Source organism: Naegleria lovaniensis, assembly GCF_003324165.1.
Source record: "Naegleria lovaniensis strain ATCC 30569 chromosome Unknown tig019, whole genome shotgun sequence".
In the NCBI taxonomy this organism is placed as follows: Eukaryota; Heterolobosea; class Eutetramitea; order Acrasida; family Naegleriidae; genus Naegleria; species Naegleria lovaniensis.
In genome coordinates, this window is record NW_025407840.1 from 56,507 (window position 1) to 80,835 (window position 24,329).

Genomic DNA, 24,329 nt, shown 5'->3' on the forward strand with positions numbered 1-24,329 from the left:
GGACGACTGCAGCCAACCATTGCCACATCCAGTCTTCCCACCCTCCACAAGAATGATGCTGTCACAAGTGTGACAACAACAACAAAAAAGAGAACACACAATCGAACACTACTACTACTTGCACATTGCAACCAGAAGAAGAGCGACTGTCAAGCGTTAACTTCATTATTGTCACCTGGAAGAAGGCGTGTGAGCACGTTAATCCATTGAACCTTTCCTTCGGGAGTCATCATCAAATAAATTTAACACACCCATAGGAAGAAGGCACACACGGCTCAAAAATCAGCCATGAACCATCACCCATCTCAACATTATGCCGTAGTGGTGGTGGATCATGAACCTAACAATATTGATGACGATAGCAGCACACTACTTCGACCTCAACAAATTACCACAACCAATACTACAACAACGACACCAACCAACTATGAACCTTTAAATTCACACCATCATTCTCTCTATTCAAACACACCAACAACAACCACATCACCGCATCACCCTTTTTATCATCAATCGTCGACCACAACCACGAGTCATCTTTTACATCATCATCACTCAGCAGCGATTGGTAGTGGACTAGTCCTACATGCTCCAACTACTACTTCGACAACAACAACAACTACAAATAATCAAACATCCACTCATTCACACAATTGTACATCGATGGTTGAAAGTACCAGTTCTCCACATGCATCATCGCCTGCCTTGTCCGCTAATATTATTAATTCCAATAATTTGAATATTAATAATAGTGGTAGTAATAATAATAATAATTTGAATCATCATATTTCGTCATCTTCGCCCTCGATTAATCCACAAGAGTGTAATGGAGGAGGAGGTTCATCGAGTAGTACAAGTGGATTGCTGTTTTCTGACTCAAATTCAAATAATATTACAACATCAGTTACAAATAATGGCAATAACAATAGCGAGAATACTCAAGTGTTACAAGAATTGTTTAGACAGCAGCAGTTACAGAGCTCATATCCATATGGCCACTCAGGGAGCCATCCATTTATAGAAATACAAGCAAGTCACTTGTCAAACAATTTAACACAGGATTACAGTGGACATGCAACAGGCACAAGTGGTTCAACCAATGCAATACCTTCGCATTCAACTCCAACCGATTCTTACATGGTACACACAACTGAAGGTTCATATCATCATTCATTGCATCATGAAGATGGAACAAGTCAACCTCAAGACACCTCCTATGATTTGCTATTGAATGTTGTTGGAGTTCGAAACGATCATTCCAATGGAGGTGCATCTGCTGTGCATGCCCATAACTATCTTGTCACAAATCAACAGCAAGGCATTGACACACATGCTAGTACCTCTCATCATCACATTTTGAATGCAACACAACCTATTCATCATCATCACCACTCAGCCTCTCAATTAGTTCATCATCATCATGCCTTAAATAATTTTTCAAATTCAAATGATTATGTTCGATTTGATGATCATTTATTTTCTTTACTGCAATCAAATTCTACACATGATCACTCACACACGTCGTCGTCATCGACTCATTTGAATCATAATAATAACAACAACAATAACAACACCAATGCAACCATGGACACCACTGGATTGATGGATTCGTTAACGAATCCAAATGCACAATCCTCTCAAAATGTCACCTCAGATTCTCAATTAAGCTTACAAATTCATCATTCCAATCATCATCATCATTCTTCAACCCAAACTCAGCATGCTGGACAAACCCAACCATCTCATGTACCATCACCTCTCCAGCATCATGGTTGGAAAGGAGAAAAAGGATTGAATTGTTTCAATTATTTTGACGTTGCCTATGATCCTACTACTACGAGTACTTCAACCACCATTGGAAATCAACACACCAATTCATCATCCACTCCAATAATGGTAGAAGCCACCGATGCTGCTGCAGTTGTTCATCATTCACAACATCAGAATCAACATCAGAATCAACATCAGAACCAGAATCAACAACATTCTCAACTCATGAATCCATTAGAACAAGTCGTCAATGCAGCAGCTGTTCATTCCACAGCAGCAGCAGCACTTTCATTGATCAAACCCATGAATTCATATCATTCCAATGATTTATCCTCTCCCGTCCAAACGACGACGACCAATTTGTCTCATCATGTGTTTCATCCTGCTAGCATGGTGGATTCTCAACAACAACAATTTTCCAATATTCATCATCATCAGGTCACAACCACAAATCCCTATCACACAAGTGCAGCATCATCATTCATGAACACTTATGGAATGCAAATGACTCATCAACAAGTACCACCACCACCTCACAACAACAACAACCTTAATACCATGATGATGAATCCAGCAGCAGTAACAGCAGCAGTTCAACAACAACAACAATTTTCTCAACAACAGCATTTACCAAATACTACTTGCTCTCCCGTCCAAACGACCATGATGATTCCATCTTCACATCACCATTCCAACGTTGGAGCTCCAACCTATGTACTCAATTCTCCAACAACGATGGCATGCATGACCACCACCACTTCCAATCCTCCTCCTCCTCCTCCACTTCCTTCTTCTACGACTATGACTACAACTCAACACTCTCCTCATCAATTCAATGCATCACAAAAAAAGGCCATCTCCTCGAAAAGTAAAATCATAACCATGACCACAATGTTGGATGGTTCCAAACAAGTCATTACTCAATCCAAGATGAATCTTTCCATGGATGATCCCAATGCGGCGGCGGTGTCACCCACGATTTGCAATTGTTGTGGCAGATCCGACAGTGAAGTTTCCTTTAAGAAAAATTATTCCATTCATGAAGGAAATATTGAATCTTATCGAAGTACATTTCCTCAAAATTCTGAAAGTATTACACCAGGACCTGTGTGTGCAACATGTTACAACAAGCAATGGAGATATCAACGTGGATTGTATGATCCTCAAAAGTCATCGTCGTCACGAAAAAACATGTCACGAGATCTCGGAGGAGGTAAACATGCATCGACGAGTCCACAAGCTATATCTAGTTCTCCTCAAACTCCCTTACAAAATAATCGTGTCACAGCCATTCAAAATGATTATTCCTCATCGTATTCAGGTTCTCCAGTTTCCACAAAACAAAATTCATCATCCTTCGGAGGAGGAGTTCATAGTGGATTGAAAAAGAGAAGACCTCCTTCATTGGTTTCTTCGAGTCATTCGAGCTCACCTTCTTCTTCGTCTGTGAATCATCATGGAACTCATCGAGGACAAGTAGAAGAAGGAACAGCAGTAGTGGAAGAGGTAGGAAATGGAGGTGAAACGATGACGACCCTCGTTCATAACAAACGAGTGAAAACTCATCATTTCAACAACCATACGGATTGGTTATTGGAAAAGTCGAAAAGAAATCACATTTCGAATGATGAAATTTCCATCATTGTTCAATTTTATCAAGTGTTGGAATGGAATGTACAAGCACAACAACAACAACAACATGAAGAAGAAGAAGAATGGAATGTAAAAACAAGAACCAACACGGAGGAAATCTCTGTGGAGCATCAAACATCCATTGTCACTGTGCCTCAGGACAATTCGAATAGTAGAAATCAGCAACAACAAGTCAGCATGTTAACAAAGCTCATCATGGAAGATGGTTTTAATCATTGTGAAATTCTTCAAGATGTGATTCGAGAATTTAATGATCAACAATTGGCCATTCAAAAACAATTAATGTATGGCGTGTGTTTTGATAGTGCAACAACAACAACAAATTTAATGGAGAATCATGCACGACGACGACATGATCAGCACGATTCATGTAAAAGTGAATTATTGAATTTGCCACTTCATTCCAGCAACAATCATTCTCGAATGGATTCGACAAGGTTCAGAGTACGACACTATTATACGACTGCTTTGAGGCTCGATTTGAAGGATTTTGAATTGCCAGTGTTGAGTGTTCCAGCAAGCACAGGTGCTGCTGATGAACAAATGATGGTCCTTTGTAACAGTAGCAGCTCATCCATAATGATGGAAGATGTCACTCCTACAAGTCTTACAAGTGGTAGCAGTAGTAACAATGACAACAATGGTGAGAATAGTGCTATGGGTACGACCACAGTAGAACAACAACATGACACTCCAAATCAAGTGTCAGCTGCATTGCAAGGAAAACATGCACTCAATACTCTGAAGAGTCAATTAGTGAGCCGGCTGTCAGAACTTTTGTACACCAAGCAACCAGTGCTGGATAGCACGAATCTGACAACGACAACTCGAAAGAAGTCATCCACCTCAACTTCGGATGATATTGCATCAGAATCATTCCAGGAAATGGCTGGTACCATGCCAGAAGACCAACGCTGTTATTTGCCAGTTTCCTCTCCAATTGTGATATGTATGAAAATTACTTCGATGGACCGATTTCAAAACCTTGTACTTTTGGATTTGGATGAATTTTACATGATGGAACGATCGCTGTGTGAGGGTGACTCCTTGAGTGTGTTTTTTGTTTGAACCTGTTTGTAGTAAGGGAATAAAGTCAACAAATTGATTTCTTGTTTGTGACAAGTTTTTTTCATTACAAATTGATTGCTTGTTTGTGACAAGATTTTTTAATTACATATTTCTTTCATTTTGATTTGGTGGAAAGGTAGAATTAGTATTATTTTGCAAATGCTGATCCAATAAGGCATGCATGGTTGCAATATCCATTTTCGCATACGCGTTGACAGGACCTGAACTTTGTGACAGGTCGACTACATGACTGTTGAAATGATTCAATGAAAAGATCATGTCCAAATCCTCCTCAGTCAGGAACGGATCAAACACTGTCGAAGATTGAGGTGAAGATGCCTTACTATTGCTGTTGTTACCTATACTGTTCGGAGTGATCACCATACCCTCCATCGAGGAAGAATTCCAATTTGACAAAGAGGGTTGAGCTACACGAAGGCTACTATTAGGGTCATAGGAAGGCATTGACATCATGTTGTTGGTACTCATCGATGATGACATTCCAAAATTGGTGCTAGTTGGATTGTTCATTCCCATGTTCGGAGTTGAGGCGCTAGAGAGTCCAGGAACCATACTTCCTCCCATCATGATCATATTCATCATTAAATTCTGCATGTGTTGAGAGTTATGGCCCAACATTGGGTTGAAATATTGATTCAAATTTGGTCCTTGATGGTTCGAACTACTGTTGTTCATCATGTTAGAAGACGATAAAGCCTCATTATTATTATTTGCCATCATGATCAACTCCAAGGGTTGTGGTATTTGCCCATCTAAGGAAGATGGTTGAGGAGTAAACGATTGGAGACCATTAAGGACTGTACCTCTACCACTCTGTAATGGTGCAGTAGAAGTGGATGAAGCTCCCGTTGCACCACCATGAGGATTATGATGAAGAAACGAAGGAATAAACTGTGCAGGTAAGTTGGTGGCCGAGTGAGTCGAGGAGGCAGACCGAGGCGATGATCCTTCCAACGTTTTGGGTTGAGAACTCAGTGGTTGCGTCTGCGGTTGCGTCTGCAGTCGTTGAGGAGGTATTTTTTTCGAGTAAGGTACTTGAGGAGAAGTGTGTGAGGATTGAGGAATTGATTGTTGTTGTTGTTGTTGTTTCATCATATCCAATTGATTCAAAGTTTCTTCCATCTCTCTCAAGAGTTTACTGTATTGAGTACTCACGAGTTTGAAACGACGAGCTAAAATGTGCATGGCTCTTAAATCTTTTCGGAGAATCTCTTCGTAATGAAGAGTCATGGAAGGTATGTTGTGAGGAGTCGTGCTGTTCATGTTGTTGTTGTTGTTGTTGGTAGATGGAATACTTCCTCCATTCAGTTCAATCTTGTGAAGTTGTTGATGAAAGTGTTGAGTGTGCATTTGTGAATGTTCCAGTAACTCTTCGAACATTCTTCTTCGTTCTAATTGTGAGGATTGTGGTGAATAAGCGTTCATGGTCGGAGTGGTTGATGTTTCATTGTTTGGTCTATTCATAGAATGATCGTTTGGTTGTTGTTGTTGCTGTTGTGGATTGAAAAATTCTCCATGTTGGTTATTATTCAAAATCATTTTCACAATTCTTAAATGGACCAATGCAGCTGCTGAAATGAATGGAACAAGATATGGCAGAAACAATGGAAATAGATCATGTTGTGTCGACATGGTAATATTATATGCTGATTGTTCAATAATTTCTCTACTTGTGGCACTGTGATGATTTCCTAATTTGGAGAGAATTCGAATTTTGATTCCATTGAGAACAATGTCTAACATGTGTTCATAGAGAGATAGACATTGAGAATTTCCTTGAAAGAAACAAGGAGTTGGAGTCGTTGTCGTATTCGTACTTGGACTGCTTGAACTCGTCGTCGTTGTTGTTGGAGAGCTACCATGACCACTCGTAATTTTTGAATTCATTGACGAATCAAAATTCAATGTTGCACTGGGAGAGGTGGTTCCATTGTTACTAGGGGTAGTATTGGATAACTTTTCCTTAATATGTTGTTTTACAAATGTAAAGATCATGTCCAATAATTTTAAAATATCATAACAATTCTTGTGTGAAATTTCTTGATTCAATGATGTAATCCATTGAGGTGGAAATTTCAATCCAGTAAACATGGTGAAATATCGAGGAATTTCTCTTAAAAATCCACCCTCTGTAAAAGAGAGATCAAAAAATGATTTGGCTGCATTGCGTTGTCCATTTCCATCCACAAATGATTGAAAATTTGAAAGTCCTCCACCCATAGATAAAATACTTTGATCAATGTATTGTCTATTATTTTCCAAATTCTTTTCGTATTGTGTCATTTTGGAGAGACAATGTCGACATTGACTCATGTCGTGTTCAGCAGGTGTGTGATGATTGATTGTATTGCCATTGTTGCTGTTCGTTAAAGAAGAAGATGCTTGATGAGATGAATTCGTGGAATCATTACTGTTGATAGTTGCCGCCGTGGTTGTTGATGTGGAAGAATCATTGGTATCACATTCTGCAGTCTGTACAAATCGATTTTGTAAATAAAAAGCAACAAATTGCAAATAAAATTTCGCATTCGTAATTCGTGAATTGAGAATCTCATACTGAGACAAGTGTGAAAATGTAGTTGCTACCAGAAAGCGTTCATGTTGATCAAAATAATTACAAATTGCATTTCGAGCGAGTTTTGCACTCTTTTCAGCAACTTCTGTCATGCCACATCTCATTTCACACACGGCCTTTACACTCAAAAATAAAGCAACCAATTCTTGTAAATGTTTGAAATTTGAATTTGCTTGTTGACCTTCAGGGCATTCCATTTCATCTTGATTCAATTCTCCCAAAATAGAATGATCGGAAGGTCTTGTCAAATAATCCAAATAATTTTCAGGACATTGTTCCATATCCTCTCGATCCATGAGTGGAAACCCATCACAAGCAAAACTATAATAACAATCAATGACTTGTCTTTTTGAAAGTCCTTCTTCATAGAATTTGTGAGAATTAAGGTTTTGAGAAATGAGATGACGACTCGATGCAGTACCCGAGTGATTCGATGATGAGAAACGAGGAGAAGTAGCATTTCTTTCCTCTGATTGTGAGGGATTCTGAACCAGTGATCCAACAACTTGATGCATGTCCAACGATGAAATTTGATTCTTTTTCCGTTTTCTTGAATTTCGTTTTTTTGCATTTACGGCAGCAGCCTGTTGTGTTCCTTCCGAAGGAGAATCATTTGCTGATACCGAAGAAGCATTCGTTGTTGTTGAAATTCGTTTCGATTCCTTATACGTGCAGGTAAGCCCTTTCTGAATGCAACGATCACAACTTGGAATTTTTCGGTCGCACTTTTTTGATGATTTTTAAAAACAATAATAAAAATTAGAAAAAGATGGAATGTAAAATATTTTTTGGAATTCTGAATACATACCTTTTTATGTTGCTTTCGACAACTGGAGCATGCAATGGGATAGAGTGCAACGGGTGAATGATATACTATGGAATTGGGAGGTAGATAGTTACTAGATGGTGGTGGTTGTGATGATACTGAATTCATCGTGCCTTGTTGAGCGAGCTCTGGAGAGGAAGGAGAATTTAAAGCAGGAGTGGTGTTGTTATTGCTGTTACTGTTCATATTGTTGTTGTTGTTGTTATGAGGAAGTGTTGTGTGGTTGGATGGATGAGTGGGAGGAGGTAATCCCGAGGAGGACGACACGGGATTCAAAACGACACCGTTGATGAGAACCGGAGCCACAAAAGAGGATGATGATGAGGATGGTTGTGGGGGTGAAGCTTGAGTCACTGTGATGTGTGAGGAGGTTGTGTAGAGATTGTGCTGCGGTTGTGGTTGTTGAGAAGTTGCTGCAAATGATTGGGCTTGATAATTTCCGTTTCCTACATTGCCACCACTCGTCTCTTGTTGTGAATACGACCCGTGTTGTTGTTGGAATGGTGATGGTTGTGTGGTGTTGATGGTGGTTTGGGAAGAGTGAAAATGTTGATGATGGTGTGGGCTATGCATTTTTTCATGACATTTCAAATACCTGCATTGCCTTTTCATGTGGCAGGCTTTCTTTTGGACTAATCGAGATGGGAGAATTGGGAAAATTTTATTTACATGTCTACAGGACGATTCTTGATTTCTGTTGCGGGATGACGGTGATTACATTCCATCTCATGACCAGTTTGAAAAAGGCAATGAAAAACATTCACATTATTTCTTTAACACACCAAGTGGAACGGCAATGGCAATGACACCAGCGGCTATGAGAATGACCACAATAGCAATCACCACCACAATCACTAACAGTACACATTTAGCATTTCTTGTCTTGTCCCCGATTTTCTTGGCTGTCTTGATGTTTTGAACTCCCTTCTCTGTGTAATCAATGCTTCTCAATACGTTGTCTTCAATATTGTCAATAAGATCTTGTTGCATCAATATTAGAGTATGCAGGTCACGAAACATGTCTTGTAACTCGTTCATGGACAATTCCAGTCGTTTAAGGTCTTCATGAGTTTCCTTAATTTCGGAATAGGTTGCCTTGATGGTGTTTTGTGCAGAATTTTTGAGTAAATACTTTCCATAGAGATTTCCTTCTTGAATTTGCCCAGTTTCGATCATCTCGTTCAGTTCTTCGTCTGATTTTTCTTCTTCAGAATAAATGTTACGCAAATTTCTCAAAAGATCGTCTTTGTATCTGGCTTTGCAAGCTGCTTGAATGCCATTGTATCTTTGAACCACTGAAAAAAAGCTTTGTGTAAGAGATGCTTGTTGATTTTCTCTCATTCTTCTCTCGGCTGAAAATTCTTCGAGTTTCTTGTTGGTTTGAGCCATTTCCTCTAAATTTTGCTTAACAAACCTCATATCTGCATCAATGTCATCAGCAATTGCCGTAACTTTTTGTTTGAACGCCTTTGTGTTTGATTCCTTTTTCACCTCTGCAATGATGCTATTATATGTCTTTTCCATGAGCGTGGCGTTCTCATCGATTTTGTTTATACGGATTTTGATCTCGGTTACTTGATTCAAAAAGTCGGAAACGAACTCACTTTCCTTTGGAATCAGTCTGCCACCTGCGTAACCACCTTCAGCATGCTCTAAATCACCAAATTCGTACTTCTCTTGGAGAGCAATGTCGTCTAGATCATCGGCTCGGCCTTGTGCTTTTTTCTATCGTTGTTTGAGTATTAAAATATATTTTGGATTAAAGTTAAAATTAGTTTGGGAACGAGTGTTGTTTCATCATGAACGTTACAGTAGAAATAATCATCCAAAATATTGTTTAGCATTCAAAGCGATACCAATTTATTATGCGACCAACCCGAATATTAAAAGCCTTACCCTCAATTCTTTCAAGCGATTATTCATTTTTTTTTGCGCCTTAATAAAAACACTTCGTGGTTTGTTCTCGAGGCTTCCCTATCACCTTGAATTACTATACACGATTCGTATAAGCTATTCTTTGTTGCAAACCAGATATGTAACAGAAAAGTCGATCCAAACCAGCTCATGACTCAAGCCTCTAATCAGAACAAAAAAAATACAGACCTTCATGCCGCCTCCCACACGCTACTCGGAAACAGTTCATTCTTCTTCTCAAGAAGAAATAAAAGATTGGGCCTTGTCCGAACTTCTCAAACATCAGTGCAAACAGTCCTCTTGAAAGAAAGAAATAAAAAACAACGCAGAACGTGATGGTTTCATCAAAAGACATTCTATTCCTTCAAGAAAAGAATGCATTTCATAAATATCAAGCAATCGTAACAGTGAAATCATGAAAGACTAGTAATATTTCTGAAAGTTCACGATAAAAGAATATGAGACATTTGGATGACAAAAACATCGCACAAATAAACTGTGCATTTTATTCTTTGAATCTTCAGTTGAGAAAAAGTTGGAGAGTTCGGACAAGGTCCATTCATCGGAGCTCAAGAGAAAGGTGGATGAAATCAAAAAGGACACATACATCCAAAATGAAGATGGAACTTCAACCAAAAACACCGAACCAAATGCAAAGAAGAAGAGGTCCAACGCTGTTGTTGGTGATTTTCATCTTGAGCACAACAGGTCAACGCAACCCATTGCTTCTTGTGATCTACAACCAAACACAGTGGCTCCCTCGCTCAACAATTACAAGAAATGGACGCCTGAAAAGGTTGCTTCTTTGTTGATTTTGGAAGATAGGGAGGGCGGGGCGTCGTTATCTGCTGTAAATGCAAAGGTGTTACAGGACAATGGCTTTGATGGAACTTCTCTTTCCAACATTGTTGAGAACATTAAGCGACATGACGTAGACAAGGCTATTTCGTTGCTGCAAAACAAAGACAAGAACGGAATGGTGGACCCGTTAATTTCTGAAATATGTTCAGGTGTGGTAAATTGGGTCAACAACACGTTGATGGTCGCTCTTTATGACTTGAGCTATCAAGAATGCAAAGAAATAAGGTTAGCACGAACGGATCCCAACTATGAATATCTTCGAAATTTGACCAATGATAATAACTTGAAAAGACTGGAAGAAATGATTGGAACGAACATTCCTCTGCCATCTCTTGGATCTCTTGGCAGTGACTACTTACCAAAAGACTTCAATCCAGCAATGCCATACCTTTTAACACGTCAACGATTCATTGTTTTGAAAACTGTAATTAAGAGGGAACAGGAAGGATTTGTTCTGTCTGGCCCTCATGGAGTTTCTAAATCTTACACAATGTATCTATTAGCATTCTATGCTGTGGTTAACTCAACACCTCTTCTTTACATTCCAAAATGCAAAATATGGGTGAGCGAGTATTGGAAAGGAGGATCGAAAGCAGCAAACAAGTATTTACTCTCTCTTTTATTTTACTATAACTATGACATTCTTTCTAACAAAGAAATCAGAGAAATGAGCTCGAGTAGTGACATTGTTCGGTACTGTAGTGAAATAATGAGCTCTAACCAACACTTTTTCTATTTATTGGACGAACACAACGAGCTATTTAAACAATATAACAACATTGACGTGTATAAAATCGAATTGGAAAGGGAACACTTTAGGAAACAATACAATTACCATTTATTGTGGCAGTGCACATTGTGCTTTTGTGTCTGGTTTACCTGAAGACAAGTTGGTTAGAATAGTTCCTCCAACAGAAACAGAATTCAAAGTACTCATAAAAGACTTCGGCTTAGACGAGAACGACATGAGAATTGGAATCGCTACCGGAAGAATGACAAAGGAATTAATATTACTGGCAAGGATGTTCGTTAATGGAAACAACACAACCGTTACTGATGAGTTTATCAACACATTTGAAATTGGACGGCAAGATTTCTATAAAGAGAAATTAAGAACCTTAATTACTTCTCTCACCAAAGAAGACCTGAATGCGTTTAACAAAACATTAGAAGGCCTTTTCACTCTGGCGCACTATGAAGGAAGGCCTCGCTCAACTGCTGGTGTTGATTACGATCAGGGTTTATTGTTCAAAGATACGACAATAGGTTTTTCATTATTAATCGATCTGCATCTAAAGTGTTGTTCGACTACTATTGCGGCAGTTTCAATCCGCTCTCCAAAACAAATTACCTAACAATAAGGTAAAAGGAATTCTATATCGTAACAGAGAAGAAATTGAGCAAGAAATGAAAATAATTGCGAGCGATTGGATTTTATTTGATGTGACATCTTTTTAAAGAAATGTATTATGTATTTAATTTGCACTAAACTCGATAAAGTTGTAGAACTCGAGAGAAATATTTGTAACATGGATTCGAATTCAGTAAGGGCACATGTATGGGTGGAATATGCTGATGTAAAGATCGAGAGCTTGTGTCTGGAATCGAATATGAATGAACGTGGAACTCATATCACATTGGAATATGGGTTTAGCTGACTCGTTCCCGTTTTTGATCTGTTCAGGTCATGTTCTTCTGTTTGAGCAGAAATTATTGGTCATGTTCAAGACAACTTGTTCTTGTCCTTGCTCTTACTACTTAGCTTTGCTTGAACACTCGCTTGTCGATCCTTGTACATCAGTTTGAGAATTTCTTTCCTACGTTCTTCTGTGTTGGTGGAAATAATCTTACTGGGTTTAGCATTCAATGGTTTTCGTAAGTCATCTGTAAGTGGAGAACCTATACCAATCCATGAATTGATGAGAGTTTGCATGATTACTTTTTTAGTATTTAAGGAGCATGAGGCAGGTAACTCTCGATCCAAATCTACACTCTTGTCATACGAAAAACCTAAATCTGCAGGACTCAAACGTTTTTTCTTTGGTGGTTGAGGAACGTGAAGTGAGGAAGAGAGAGAATGAGAAGATGGTGTCGACGATTCACGGATGATATTTCTTACTGTGGGAGGAAGTTGCTGTTTCTCAGAGGAGGGTTTTTGGTGATTTAGGGATGTTCCTTTAACTTTTTCTTGATAGTGACTTCGGTTGGCTACAATCAAAATTGGATTAGTGGAGAGTGTGAAATGTTCCTTGTGTTTGGCTTGTATTTTGGAGCTCACAGAGCACATTGTAGAACCCACGTAATCCTCAGGTAGTGGTTCTTTTGGATGACTCAAAATATTTACATGTTTTTGAGAGATTGAGGAGGAGGAAGATTGAGGTCTCTTGGAAGTGTCAGATTTTGTCTTGTTCGACGATGAGCTTCTACCTAGTTTCATTGAAAGTGGTCTCTGTTTAAGGGGACTTTCATTGGTTTTGATGGTTGTTGAGAGACTATGTTGATGCTGTATCAGTGGACTTTGTTGAGGTAGCTTGACAAAAAGAGCCTTCTCCAAACTTGACAATAGATTGGATTTTGATTCTTGATTCGTTTTTTTGTTCATAAAAGAGCTGTTGTGAAAGGTGTCAATTGGAGGGACTGGACTTTTTCGAAGAATGGGAGGAGGAGAGCTTACGACGCTAAAAGGAGAGGGGCTAATTCTTCCAAGTTCAACTCGTGGCTTGATGCGAGAGGATTTTTCCAGCTGCTTTGAAATTATTCTACTCGATGGATCATCTCGACCATGAAAATGTTCCTGCTGCTGTTGTTGTTGCGATGATGATGATTTTGATTTCTTCTTATGTTTCTTTTTTGAGGGTGATGATACCGTGTCGTCGACAAGGAACGGAAATATTTTTACCTTATTATGTTGCATGAGGTCAGAATCATCATTGTTATATGCCTCTTCATCACTGTCCAACATCAACACACTGTCTCTATCATAATCTTCGTCATGATCTGTCGAGGGGCTGTCATTTTCAATATTGGCTCCCTCAATGCATGTTGTTTCCGTAATGTTCATGGTGTGGCTATCCTCATCAGTCCGCACTGAAATCATACTAATATCCACTTGATCCCTTCTATCAATCATCATCATATTATTATTATTTGAAGAGTTTTCCTTATTTTCCTTATCCATGCCGTTAGTGTTGGCACACCGATGTGTCTGTTGCTGTTGTTCATGCCGTTGTTGAAGAAAACTATTATGCTGATTAGCACCGTTGCTGAATGATGATGTTCGGTCAAGAACCACCATCAAATCAGAGCCAGCACCTCCCAGCGAATCTCTTCGTTTACGAGAGATTTGCATCATTTTTTTTTTTGCAAGCAACGTTTTTTGACGTTTTTGGTCGTTCAAAGGTAATGGTTGTTGATGTTGTTGGTTTTTTCATGGTTAGGGCCTGGTTGTTGTTGGATGTTTCACGCTGCTAAGGTTCTATTGAAGTAAGCAAGATTGAGTCCTCTTGGAAAGCATGATGGCCTTGACACAAATTTCCAGAAAATCATTGCATCCTTCATCCCTCAATGCAGAAGTCTCTAAAAAAGTGAGACAGTGCGAGTGTTTTGCAAGCTCTTCTCCTTCTTCGAAAGAGATGATTTTCATTTTTCGTGAAAGGATGTCTTGATTGTGTCTCAAATCAATTTTAGTTGAAACGAGAATGATTGGAGTTTGAGGAGCGTGTTTTCTTGCTTCAGGAAGCCATGTATAGCTTACATTTTGCAAAGAATTTGAATCCACACAGTTATACGCAACAAGTATTAAATCTACTTGAGCATAGGTTTGTTCTCGAACTGTGTCATAATACTCGCCCCCTGCAGTATCAATGAGTTCAACCGTGAAGGGATCACTGTGTTGCTGACTCAATGAAGGAAAATGGACCGTTTGAGTGCAAGGATCAACAGTGACAGGAACGTATTCATCAATGGAACCACCCGGAAATCGTTGTTGAGAGAGTCTTGTGCATAGACAAGTTTTACCGACATTGCCATTACCAATAATCATGATTTTCACATGTTGTTGTTGTTTGAATTTTGAAAGAGAAAGACCTTTCACTTGTTTCTTGGTCCGGTAGGGTGCATGCTTGACATCAGAGCTTGACATTTTTTAATTGTGAAAAAATGTCAGCACTAGGAACAATGAAATTGTCTTCATCAAGAATATCTAGAATTTATTATTTTGATGTAAACGATACAACGCATTATAATGGTTTACATATAAATCACAGCATGTAAAAAACGCACGAATCAGTACCAACACATTATTCTATGATTCTGATTAAAAAAATATTCAAGTTGGGAAAGGAGGTATCCGATGGTGATATGAATGTACTCCAAGCCGAGCTAACACAACAATAGTAGATTCCATGAATACATTTCCTTTTTCAATAACTATGAATGAGTCCTCTTACGATGAATGGGCTCTCAACAACATTTCGGGAATACCGTTCGTTTTCAATACTAGCCTTAATGCAACATATTCCGAGAGAGTTCATGCCACAGATGAATGGTTTTTTTACATTTCTCTTGCAGTTTCAATAGTGGCTGCGGCTGTATTGGCATTTCTGGTCATTTGGTTCTACACGTTTCAAAGTCGAAAATATGTATCATTTTTCCTCTACATTCCATTGTATTTGAATTATACGCTTTTATTCACAGCAGTATCCCTTATAACCTTGGATGTCAGTATTGCATTGTCCTCACCTGGAGTATTACCTGATGAATCGCTAGTATATTGCTGGAATATCATTTACTGGAGTTTACAGATTCTTTCATGGATCATTCTTCCAATATTACAGAGCTATGCATACACTGGAGAATTTTCTTTTATTGGAAAGATTCTAAGGGCTATCTTATCGAACATAGTAACGTATTTGATTATGGGACTTGTAGCAGGAGCATGTATTGTAGTATTTGTTATTTATCTTGCTATTAGGGACGTTTCTCTTTTAACTTTTTCTTTCCTAGTCAGTGTTGCTGTTTCACTTTCAAACTTTGCTGGTTTGGTGCTGTTGTCTCTGTTCTTGGGCTATGGAATTGTCAAAGCACCAAGAACACTCTGGAGGAAAACAAATATTGAAAGAACAATCAAATGGAACTGTATCGAAGCTCCCGAAAAAAGAGCCAAGCTTAAAAAGGAAGAAAGAGCCTTAGTAGAAATGATTGTTGTTGTCAAGGAAGTGTCAAAGATTGTAGATTCCCAACACAAGTTCATATGGTATTTGAATCAAATGACACAAACATGTGATCGCATCTTGCAAGAATTTCCAAGCTTGAACAAGAAAGTCAATAGCCTTCACATCATTGAGTGCAGCGATTACAACAAACAAACATTTGACAAGTTTTTAGATGTTGGATCCCAGATGAGAATTTGTCCTGAACAGAGCAAGAACAAGACATGTACACGCTCTACTTGCGTGAAAATGCATAGTGAGATTCAAAGAGCCTCGAGAGAATACCGCTCGAAGAAATATGAATGGGATCAAAAGCTCAAGGAAACTTTTTATTACCAAGGTAAGCCTATTTCATTGCCTTAGATTATTTGGTCGTATATCAATGTAGACGTTATTCGTTGCTGCACCTATCCATCAAATCATCCTTTTCACCAAAAGACAATTATTTCTGAGTTTTCAACACACGGACCAATTGTAAATCGATTTCTCTACTATTACTATCGATACATTCATTGGCTATTTTTAAAAACTGTGGCACTGTTATTGGGTGTTTTTGGATTGATTATTCTATGGAGCGAATTGACGCCCACAATAGCTATGCTTGTAGATGAGCGAGGTTCTTCAATATTTTTTGAAATTATTGATCGCCTTCGTGGCAATAGAGCAGCAACACAAATTGTTTCACTCACAATGATTGTTTGCATTTCATTTTTGATGCTAGCTGGAATGTTTAAAACAAAGCTATGGACCATATTTAAAATGATTCCATACAATACCGACACGTATTCTCTCTATTTTTCTGCCTCCTTAATTTGTAGAGCTGTTCCTTCGCTATGTTATAATTTTTTACAGCTTATTGAAATTAAGAGTGATGACGGTGTGGCGTTCTTTTATGTAGTTGGAATTTTGGATTTTGACATTTTGCAACCTGGTCTAGGTTTTGTCACTCAAATTTTAAAACATTTTCCAATGATTATCATTGTGGTGGCGTTTTTGTGTCTGTTAAGAGTACCTGAAAGGATTGCAAATTTCAAAAGATTAAGGTGGAAAGTATTTGCATTCAAACAGTATTCTAATGAACAACTCGAGGAAGGAACTCGACTCATGAAGCGAAAACGAAAGTCTATTCTCAAGAAATTGAATTCTCAACAAACAACTAAGGAAAAAAACGACTTGAAAGCTTTCATGTACTCCATTTTCCACATTCAAACTTCGTCAAAACAGGAGAATCCTTTGATACAAGTCAGTCAAACTTCTGAAACCTCATTTGAAGAAATGGAATATTTAAAGTTGGACTAAAACTGATGGAAGGAATGGTGTAAATCAGCCAGTAAAGGTATTAGAAATTTTAGATGCGAAATAGTGGAATGCTCATGTTGTCCCGTCACCCAAAGTTGTCTCATCAGCAACACCAATTTTTCATCAGGTCAACCTGAATTCAATTTCACTTTCATTTTGTGTTCAAAACTCACAAATCACAACAAAAAAATCTTCTCCCAAGCTATTGTGGTTATTGAAAAAAATCATTTAGAAGCTTTTTTTCGAGTGTGAGCTTTGCTTAGACCCGAGCGTGTCTTTGGAAGATAATTTTGATCGTCAATCCTCCACTGAACAGTTTTAATTTCTACCTATATTCCCATATATCACAAATTATTTATGAAACAACAACAATGTTGATTCAACAGTTGCACCGATCATGGTTTATGTTGTTACGTAGAATGTACTTGACGTACAATGTTGGACTTACTGCTTTTTTGGGTAGGTATATGGACATACGGATCATGAAATTTTAAATTATTGTTTGATGTGAATGAATGAACAGTGCTCTTGGAAGGAATTTCTTTCGGACTTCAATTATTCTATGTGTTTCACTATGTCGACACAAGACAAGTCTATTCATACACTGGAAGAATTTGTATTCAATTTTCAGTTATCGGAATGATTGGGGTTTCTTGTTTTGTTTTTTCTCTCATCATTGCTAAATGTGTTCAACTGGTGAGAATGTAAGTACGCTCCTTTTGAAACAAAATTGTTTAATATTGAATAATTTTTTAATGATGATAATTGTCTGTTTGATTATTTAATATTTAACATTATTATTTGAAATTACAGTATTTGGTCAAAAGATCAGTACATGCACATTACAACAAAATTTAGATCCTTTATACACTCGTTCCCATGCTGTCCGTGTGGAGAGGCTCCTCGATGGATTGACATTTCCTTTCAGGCACTATTAATTCTATTTCTTGAATTAGTGCCTGTTTTAATTGCAGTTCTTACGCTCTTTGTTACCCCAACGACAGAGTTTTTATCCAATTTTTCTGTCGCTTTTCAGAATTTCATAACTTCTGGATTTTTGTTCAGTTTCATATTTGTTATTACTTGGTGGATTGGAAGCTTGATTGAGAATTGGAAAAGATTAATCATGTTTATTGTTGGAAGAAGAGATTTCTTCGAAAAATTGAGAGCCACAGAATATGGAAATACGGAACGAAAAGTTCGAAAATTATCAATAACAAAAGTAGCTGTAAACGCTAGTTATGGAACGGCACAACTGAATCTAGAAAATATTGAGGCTAGCCAAGAACAAAATACTATCACTCGTCCAAGATCGTCCAGTTCCCTAAGCTCTAAATCCGATTTTGAATATATAAGTGACAAGGTTATGCTCGATGTGAGTCCATCATCTCGTGACATGAACATCGCAGTCAACTCGAGTGCATACAATAGAAAATATCAGGATGAAGACCAAGATGAAGACGAAGCGTCTTATCAAAGCGAAAAACTATATGAAATTGAGAAGGAACGAAACGTGTGGGTAATTTTGGCTTGGTATTGTTGTTTGGCAGGAATCAAGTTTCCTTCCTGTACAGCAATTTATTACAAGTTGAAAAAGTGTATTCGGCTACGCTCAAACGATGATGAGGACAGAGACAAGCGAAAAATGAGCTTGAAAATGAGCTACTTTTGGGCTTTATTAACTTTTGTGCTGATGGTTCTAGTCATTTGTTTATTAGGAGTATTTCACCTCTCTGAAGTATTTTTAATTGCAACAGTGGTTCTCGTGTGTCTTGTTGTGAACACCTTCTCTGAGAGATACTTTTACATTCCTGTTCACATGCCTTCAAAAGATAAGCTCATCTCATGCTGGAAGTTCAACGAAAAGAAGGTTCAAAACAAGGAACGTTTCAGAATTGTTGCCTGGCTGGATAAGTATATCACGTTTGTTGAAGAGGTCTTTTATCACTCTCCACACGTCATTTACAAGGCATCCAAATTTTTAATGTTTACATTCACTGTGGTCATTGCATTATGTATTACTTTCAAATTTACTGAAACGTATTTGACGTTTTTCATTCCTTGGACCTTCTGTTTACTCGTTTATATTTTCCAAGTCTTGCGATTTAATTTACACAAATGGTGGGACAAGATATTAACTTGCTTTGGAAGAACCTCTCTAAAAAGCGAGCATGCCTCAGAGTCTGAAAGCACTGCATTCATGAAGGACTTGTATAATGAACCTACCGAGGACATTCCTGCCCTCACTTCAAAAACCACCAATGCCTCTGAGCCCATTCACATTATTTCTCAATCACCCAAGAGTAGCCAAGTAGGCATTGAGGAAATTCCTATGGCCACTCCACCCCTTCAGAGAACTTCTGTTTCGAGCTTGACATTTAAGCATTTATCTCAAAAATCAAGTTACTACCGAAATGACATTCCACCTCACTATCATTGGTAAGTTTTTCACAAATTTATGTTTGATACCACATGAGTGAAACTGACACACAATTCATGGAATTTTCAATAGTGAGCACGAGTCCACCTTTTTCAGATTTCTTACTGTTTTATATTTCCAAGTTTCGATCATGATTTCCTTGATATTACTTATTATTTTCACCTTCTACTTTATTGGATGGATTTCAGGTGTTTGCCTCATTGTACTCCTCCTTCTCATTTCGTTTGTGTTATTCATGCGTGTGGACATTGATGCAGCTGACAGTTTATTTGCTTGCTTCATTGTCTTTTTATTCATTTTGGGAGCAGTATTTGTGTTGGGAGGTTTGAATGCTTCTGCTGGTAGCGATGATTTATATTGGAGCCGTGCTGGATATCATCCCAATGAAACAGTCAAACAATTTGATATTTGTTCAAATTCATGGCATGGCTATAGCATTGTCGATTTTGCGCTGTTGAGTGCCTTATCATACGAAATTGATCCTTACTTTTCACATGACTTGCATACTTGGTTCCCATCATGTAAAGGATGTTATGTGAGACATCGAGAGAATGAAACCATCAACTTCTTTGACCTCTATGTACCATCCAAGAATTTGTCCATCATATCGGTACGAGGAACCACGATTCCACGAGATGTTGTTCAAGATTTTGATGTTTGGAAAGAAGCAGGTCTATTACAGATCGCTGCAGCTGTGGGTCCATTCGCCGTATGGCCACATTCACTGCTCACAAATATTGTGTGGTATGTCTCTCAAATGGAAAAATTGACCATGGTCCAACAAAATCCAAATGCAACCCTGGGAGAAACAAGGTATGTCAGTTGAACAATTAGTTTATTAAGATTTTAATCCTTTCTTTATATACTGATTCAACATAAAGATATTATTATCAAATTTTGGATGATTATGTGGCAAATGCAAAGAAAGATAGAAATATCATTTTGTGTGGACATAGTTTGGGTAAGTACTCTTTTCAAAAAGTCCCCAAAACATGACAACAAACCGTATTTATTAATTGAATTTTTCCATTTATCCCCCACGTTCACCCTCTTCATTCTTGCAAACATTAGGTGGTGGCCTTGCAAAAATCGTTGGCAGCCGTAATGCTGTTCAAGCTGTTACTTTCTCAGGACCAGGTGTCATGCTCTCCCGAATGAAATTCGATATCACTCAAAACAACATTGACAGCTATAGTGTGAGTGTAAAGCCAGCAGTAGACTTGGTGGCACAAATAGATATTGATGGAGGTTTGGTTCAGCATATTGAATGCCCTTACTCGTTTGTCACTTGCCACAGTATTGTTCGTACTACAAGGGAGCTGATTAAGAGTTGTGGTGATTCTCTCAATCGATGGATCGAAGGACAAGTGAATGCAACCTTACCAAATTGAATCACTGCTACTGTCAACGTTACAGTTTACTTTTTAGAAAAAGGACAATGCTTGTGGTTGTTCTCATCTTTGGACAAATATATTGTCCATTGCCCATTGATTAAAATAACTGTGGAAGTTACCAGATGGCTTTATGATAAAGTTTCGAAAGTAAACAACTCTACATGCGCACGCCATCAATTTGTACCACTATTTTTGCCATTATTGCCCTCCTTCGATTATGATAACCGCTGTGTGAGGAGAGAGATTCGCAAAATGCCTTGCTTTAAAAAGACCGAGCAATTTCTCCTTCTCGAGAATTTTCATCGTTTGAAAAAATGTCTCATACTAAGGGAAGATTGACAAGTGGCGTGCTCGTTGCTAGTCTGTTAGTGTTGACAACCCTTCTTATCGCAAGCCTTGCCAATGCCACCGAGCGTCATAGATCAAACAGTGTGGAATTCGAAGGTTTGAAGGCAATCAACTTCTTTTTACCCAATGCCACAGGAGTTGCTGATGCCGACATTGTTTCTTCATTGAAATCAGCAATTTCTGGAGAGGAAGAAGTTGAATTGGCCCAAGAGTATTTAACATTTGCAGCACAAGTGAAGGATGTATGTTTTTTATGATTCTTGTCGTTAACGATAGCATGATGATGATTGTTATTATTGAACTGTCATTGTTATTTTTCACATGTACGATATGATGACTTGTTTTCCCATCATGTCGCGTATACTTTAAAAACATTGGAACGATTAAATCGATATTTCCACAATACGACACCAACATGCTGCGTGTATACAGCTCTATGATCAAATTACAGTCGACGAGAACACTTCTCAAGAAATTTCCGACTTTAAGAAAGTCTTGTTGAAGATTGTCAAATACTTGACCAAGAAATCGAGTCATCCCAGAATGGACTTGTTGAAGAATCAACTCTCTCAATACGTCCAACAACAAGAGCAACCTCAAGAATCCACACCTCAAACTCCAAATTCCGAAGCTGCTGAAACTGCGTCTCTTCTCCAAGATCTTCAAGAGGAAGTCGAAGAGGCAGATTCTGAATGGGTCACTATTGCTTTGCGTGTTGCTGGAACTGCCATGAATGTGGCCAATAACATTGGAACGTATCATGAAAAGATTTCAAAGGTTGGAAATTTCATTAGCGGCAAAGCAGCTAACGCTTTGGATCGTGTGGGATTGAAGGGTGCTGCCAATGTGGCTCGTAAAACAGGAACTTCGATTTCAAACTTTTCCCGAGATAAGATTGCGCCTATTGAGAAACGTGTGGCTCAAAAGATTGCTCCTGTTGTGAAATCAAAGCCATTCCAAGGTGAGTATTTGTGTGAGAGTGATTTTCGTTGACACTTTTTTTTGAATTTACACCTACCAACAAACAAACAAACAAACAAACTCATAGCTGTGAGAAAAACCTTAAATGTTGTCAACAATGTCATTGGTGGAGTGACTTCCATTAAAGCAGGACTCAACGCTGTCGGTTTGGCCCGTAACGTTCGTCTACCAAGAAACTTTTCTGCACTCAAATCCTCCTTGAAAACAGCCACTCGATACGTCCGAAGTGGAAATTGGCGTGAAAAGGCTCGCACCATTGGACGTGCTGCCAAGACTGGTTATAGAAATTTCAAACGAGGCGATTGGAAGACCAAGTACAATGCTGTGAGTGGTTTTTGGAATGGAGCTTCTAATTTGAAGGCTGCTGTTACTGGAAAATCATTTGGTTTCTCATTACCAGGTTTGCCAGGAAGATGGGGACGTAATAATGAAAATACGAGAGGAGGAAACTCGAGAAGTTCATCAAGACGTGGAGGTAATAACAGACGAGGAAATTCATCAAGACGTGGAGGTAACTCATCAAGAAGAGGTGGTTCAAGAAGAAATACCAACAGTAGAGGAAGTGGTAGTCGTCGAAGTTCTGCCAGATCCGGAAATTCAAGAAGAGGAGGAAATAGAAGAGGAAACTCTAGAAGCTCTTCTCGTAGAAATGCTTCCTCAAGAAGATCCACAAGAGGAGGAAGAACATCTTCGGGAACAAGAAGAGGAAACACCACACGCCGATCTGCATCCTCTCCAAGAAGAACCTCCTCTCGTAGATCCAGTAGCGGATCTAACAGAAGTAGTTCCAGAGGTGCTCGAAGAGGTGGAAGAAGATAAACTCTCTCAATGTGATCACTGCAAGTTATGGAATTTTCTTTTTTGTTCATTAAGGCTCTGTAAGATATATTTTTGGATGACCAAATGAAGCATCATCATTCACGCTGTTTGATCGAAACGAGAGCTCTAACTGTCTGCATTCACATCATTGTGCTGCTATGGATCCAAAGCTCTCCTTGGCCTAATTTGAATTTGAATTTTAGATCAAATAAAAATGCCACCAAAACGAGGGAAAAACAATCTCGCCAAGAAGCAAAGACTTCCGGGTAAACGTAACAGCAACAACAACGTGGATACTCCTCTTCATGTCAACAACAGCAGCAAATCACCTTCAACTATTGAATTTTTGGATGATGGAAAGCGAACCCTGTTCATCAATCCCTATCATCGTAAAGATGATGACAATTCCGATACATGTTCGGTGCATGATGATAGTTTATTAATCATGATGGATAGCATCCAACATCCAACATTTTCATCCTCTGTACCATCTCCTAATACCGTTGATGGGAACAATACTGGAGATAAATCATCATCTCTTCTGAATGCTGCAACACCTACAACACATGATGACTCATCGCTCTGCATTGAATCGGCTTCATCATCTCTCAAACGAACGCTTTCACGAAGAAGCTCACGAAAGGAAATTAATTACAATGAACAAAATTCAGACGATGAAGATGGAGAGGCTGAATTGAACAAGCCTCGACGACGAAAAAAGAAAAAACAAGACGAAGATCCAGAGGCACGCGTGTATGACGATGAAGACGAGTTGAGTGCTGCCACATGCATTCGTGTGAATCAACTGCCAAGAGTCTTTCAGAAAATAATGAACGCTCTCAAACCGAACGTGGCGTATGAAACCTATGCTGTTCAGACCTTGTTGTTGAATTGTGCTCTGGATACTGAGAATTTTCACGATGAAGAATCACTTGTAGATTTTGTGACGGTATGTTGATGTTCTTCTTCATGTCTGCTTTTGTGTGGGATACATTTTCAATAATAATAGCATGTCATTAGCACAAACCCTCAGTTTGCTATTAAGGGAATGAAATCGTGGCAGGATCCTCCAATTTCAGGTTCCAACATGCCATGAAAGTGGTGTGATACCGATTTTGATTCTAAGGGGAATTACATGTTTCTTTCCCTT

At 38.5% G+C, this 24,329-nt stretch overlaps 10 protein-coding genes across 10 annotated transcripts; 6 read left to right on the forward strand and 4 right to left on the reverse strand.

Moving 5' to 3' along the window:
* Positions 1 to 288: 288 nt before the first annotated feature.
* On the forward strand, positions 289 to 4,491 carry C9374_003261 (uncharacterized protein; the record flags this gene model as incomplete). Its single annotated transcript, XM_044692770.1, has 1 exon — positions 289 to 4,491. The coding sequence occupies one exon, from the start codon at positions 289 to 291 to the stop codon at positions 4,489 to 4,491; it is 4,203 nt and encodes a 1,400-aa protein (XP_044549439.1).
* Positions 4,492 to 4,593: 102 nt separating this feature from the next.
* C9374_003262 (uncharacterized protein) lies at positions 4,594 to 8,486 on the reverse strand (the record flags this gene model as incomplete). Its single annotated transcript, XM_044692771.1, has 2 exons — positions 4,594 to 7,812; positions 7,896 to 8,486. The coding sequence occupies 2 exons, from the start codon at positions 8,484 to 8,486 to the stop codon at positions 4,594 to 4,596; spliced, it is 3,810 nt and encodes a 1,269-aa protein (XP_044549440.1).
* Positions 8,487 to 8,678: 192 nt separating this feature from the next.
* On the reverse strand, positions 8,679 to 9,836 carry C9374_003263 (uncharacterized protein; the record flags this gene model as incomplete). Its single annotated transcript, XM_044692772.1, has 2 exons — positions 8,679 to 9,638; positions 9,810 to 9,836. 2 exons carry the CDS (start codon positions 9,834 to 9,836, stop codon positions 8,679 to 8,681), a joined length of 987 nt encoding a protein of 328 aa, XP_044549441.1.
* A 967-nt stretch (positions 9,837 to 10,803) lies between these two features.
* C9374_003264 (uncharacterized protein) lies at positions 10,804 to 11,571 on the forward strand (the record flags this gene model as incomplete). Its single annotated transcript, XM_044692773.1, has 1 exon — positions 10,804 to 11,571. One exon carries the CDS (start codon positions 10,804 to 10,806, stop codon positions 11,569 to 11,571), a length of 768 nt encoding a protein of 255 aa, XP_044549442.1.
* An 840-nt stretch (positions 11,572 to 12,411) lies between these two features.
* Positions 12,412 to 14,040, reverse strand: C9374_003265 (uncharacterized protein; the record flags this gene model as incomplete). Its single annotated transcript, XM_044692774.1, has 1 exon — positions 12,412 to 14,040. One exon carries the CDS (start codon positions 14,038 to 14,040, stop codon positions 12,412 to 12,414), a length of 1,629 nt encoding a protein of 542 aa, XP_044549443.1.
* A 123-nt stretch (positions 14,041 to 14,163) lies between these two features.
* On the reverse strand, positions 14,164 to 14,829 carry C9374_003266 (uncharacterized protein; the record flags this gene model as incomplete). Its single annotated transcript, XM_044692775.1, has 1 exon — positions 14,164 to 14,829. One exon carries the CDS (start codon positions 14,827 to 14,829, stop codon positions 14,164 to 14,166), a length of 666 nt encoding a protein of 221 aa, XP_044549444.1.
* Positions 14,830 to 15,118: 289 nt separating this feature from the next.
* On the forward strand, positions 15,119 to 17,197 carry C9374_003267 (uncharacterized protein; the record flags this gene model as incomplete). Its single annotated transcript, XM_044692776.1, has 2 exons — positions 15,119 to 16,238; positions 16,287 to 17,197. 2 exons carry the CDS (start codon positions 15,119 to 15,121, stop codon positions 17,195 to 17,197), a joined length of 2,031 nt encoding a protein of 676 aa, XP_044549445.1.
* Positions 17,198 to 17,601: 404 nt separating this feature from the next.
* C9374_003268 (uncharacterized protein) lies at positions 17,602 to 21,028 on the forward strand (the record flags this gene model as incomplete). The annotated part of the gene is made up of 6 exons (XM_044692777.1): positions 17,602 to 17,656; positions 17,721 to 17,901; positions 18,011 to 19,636; positions 19,710 to 20,450; positions 20,519 to 20,598; positions 20,709 to 21,028. 6 exons carry the CDS (start codon positions 17,602 to 17,604, stop codon positions 21,026 to 21,028), a joined length of 3,003 nt encoding a protein of 1,000 aa, XP_044549446.1.
* Positions 21,029 to 21,345: 317 nt separating this feature from the next.
* C9374_003269 (uncharacterized protein) lies at positions 21,346 to 23,179 on the forward strand (the record flags this gene model as incomplete). Its single annotated transcript, XM_044692778.1, has 3 exons — positions 21,346 to 21,621; positions 21,812 to 22,340; positions 22,428 to 23,179. The coding sequence occupies 3 exons, from the start codon at positions 21,346 to 21,348 to the stop codon at positions 23,177 to 23,179; spliced, it is 1,557 nt and encodes a 518-aa protein (XP_044549447.1).
* Positions 23,180 to 23,393: 214 nt separating this feature from the next.
* Positions 23,394 to 24,275, forward strand: C9374_003270 (uncharacterized protein; the record flags this gene model as incomplete). Its single annotated transcript, XM_044692780.1, has 2 exons — positions 23,394 to 24,128; positions 24,189 to 24,275. The coding sequence occupies 2 exons, from the start codon at positions 23,394 to 23,396 to the stop codon at positions 24,273 to 24,275; spliced, it is 822 nt and encodes a 273-aa protein (XP_044549448.1).
* Between the last annotated feature and the right edge of the window lie 54 nt (positions 24,276 to 24,329).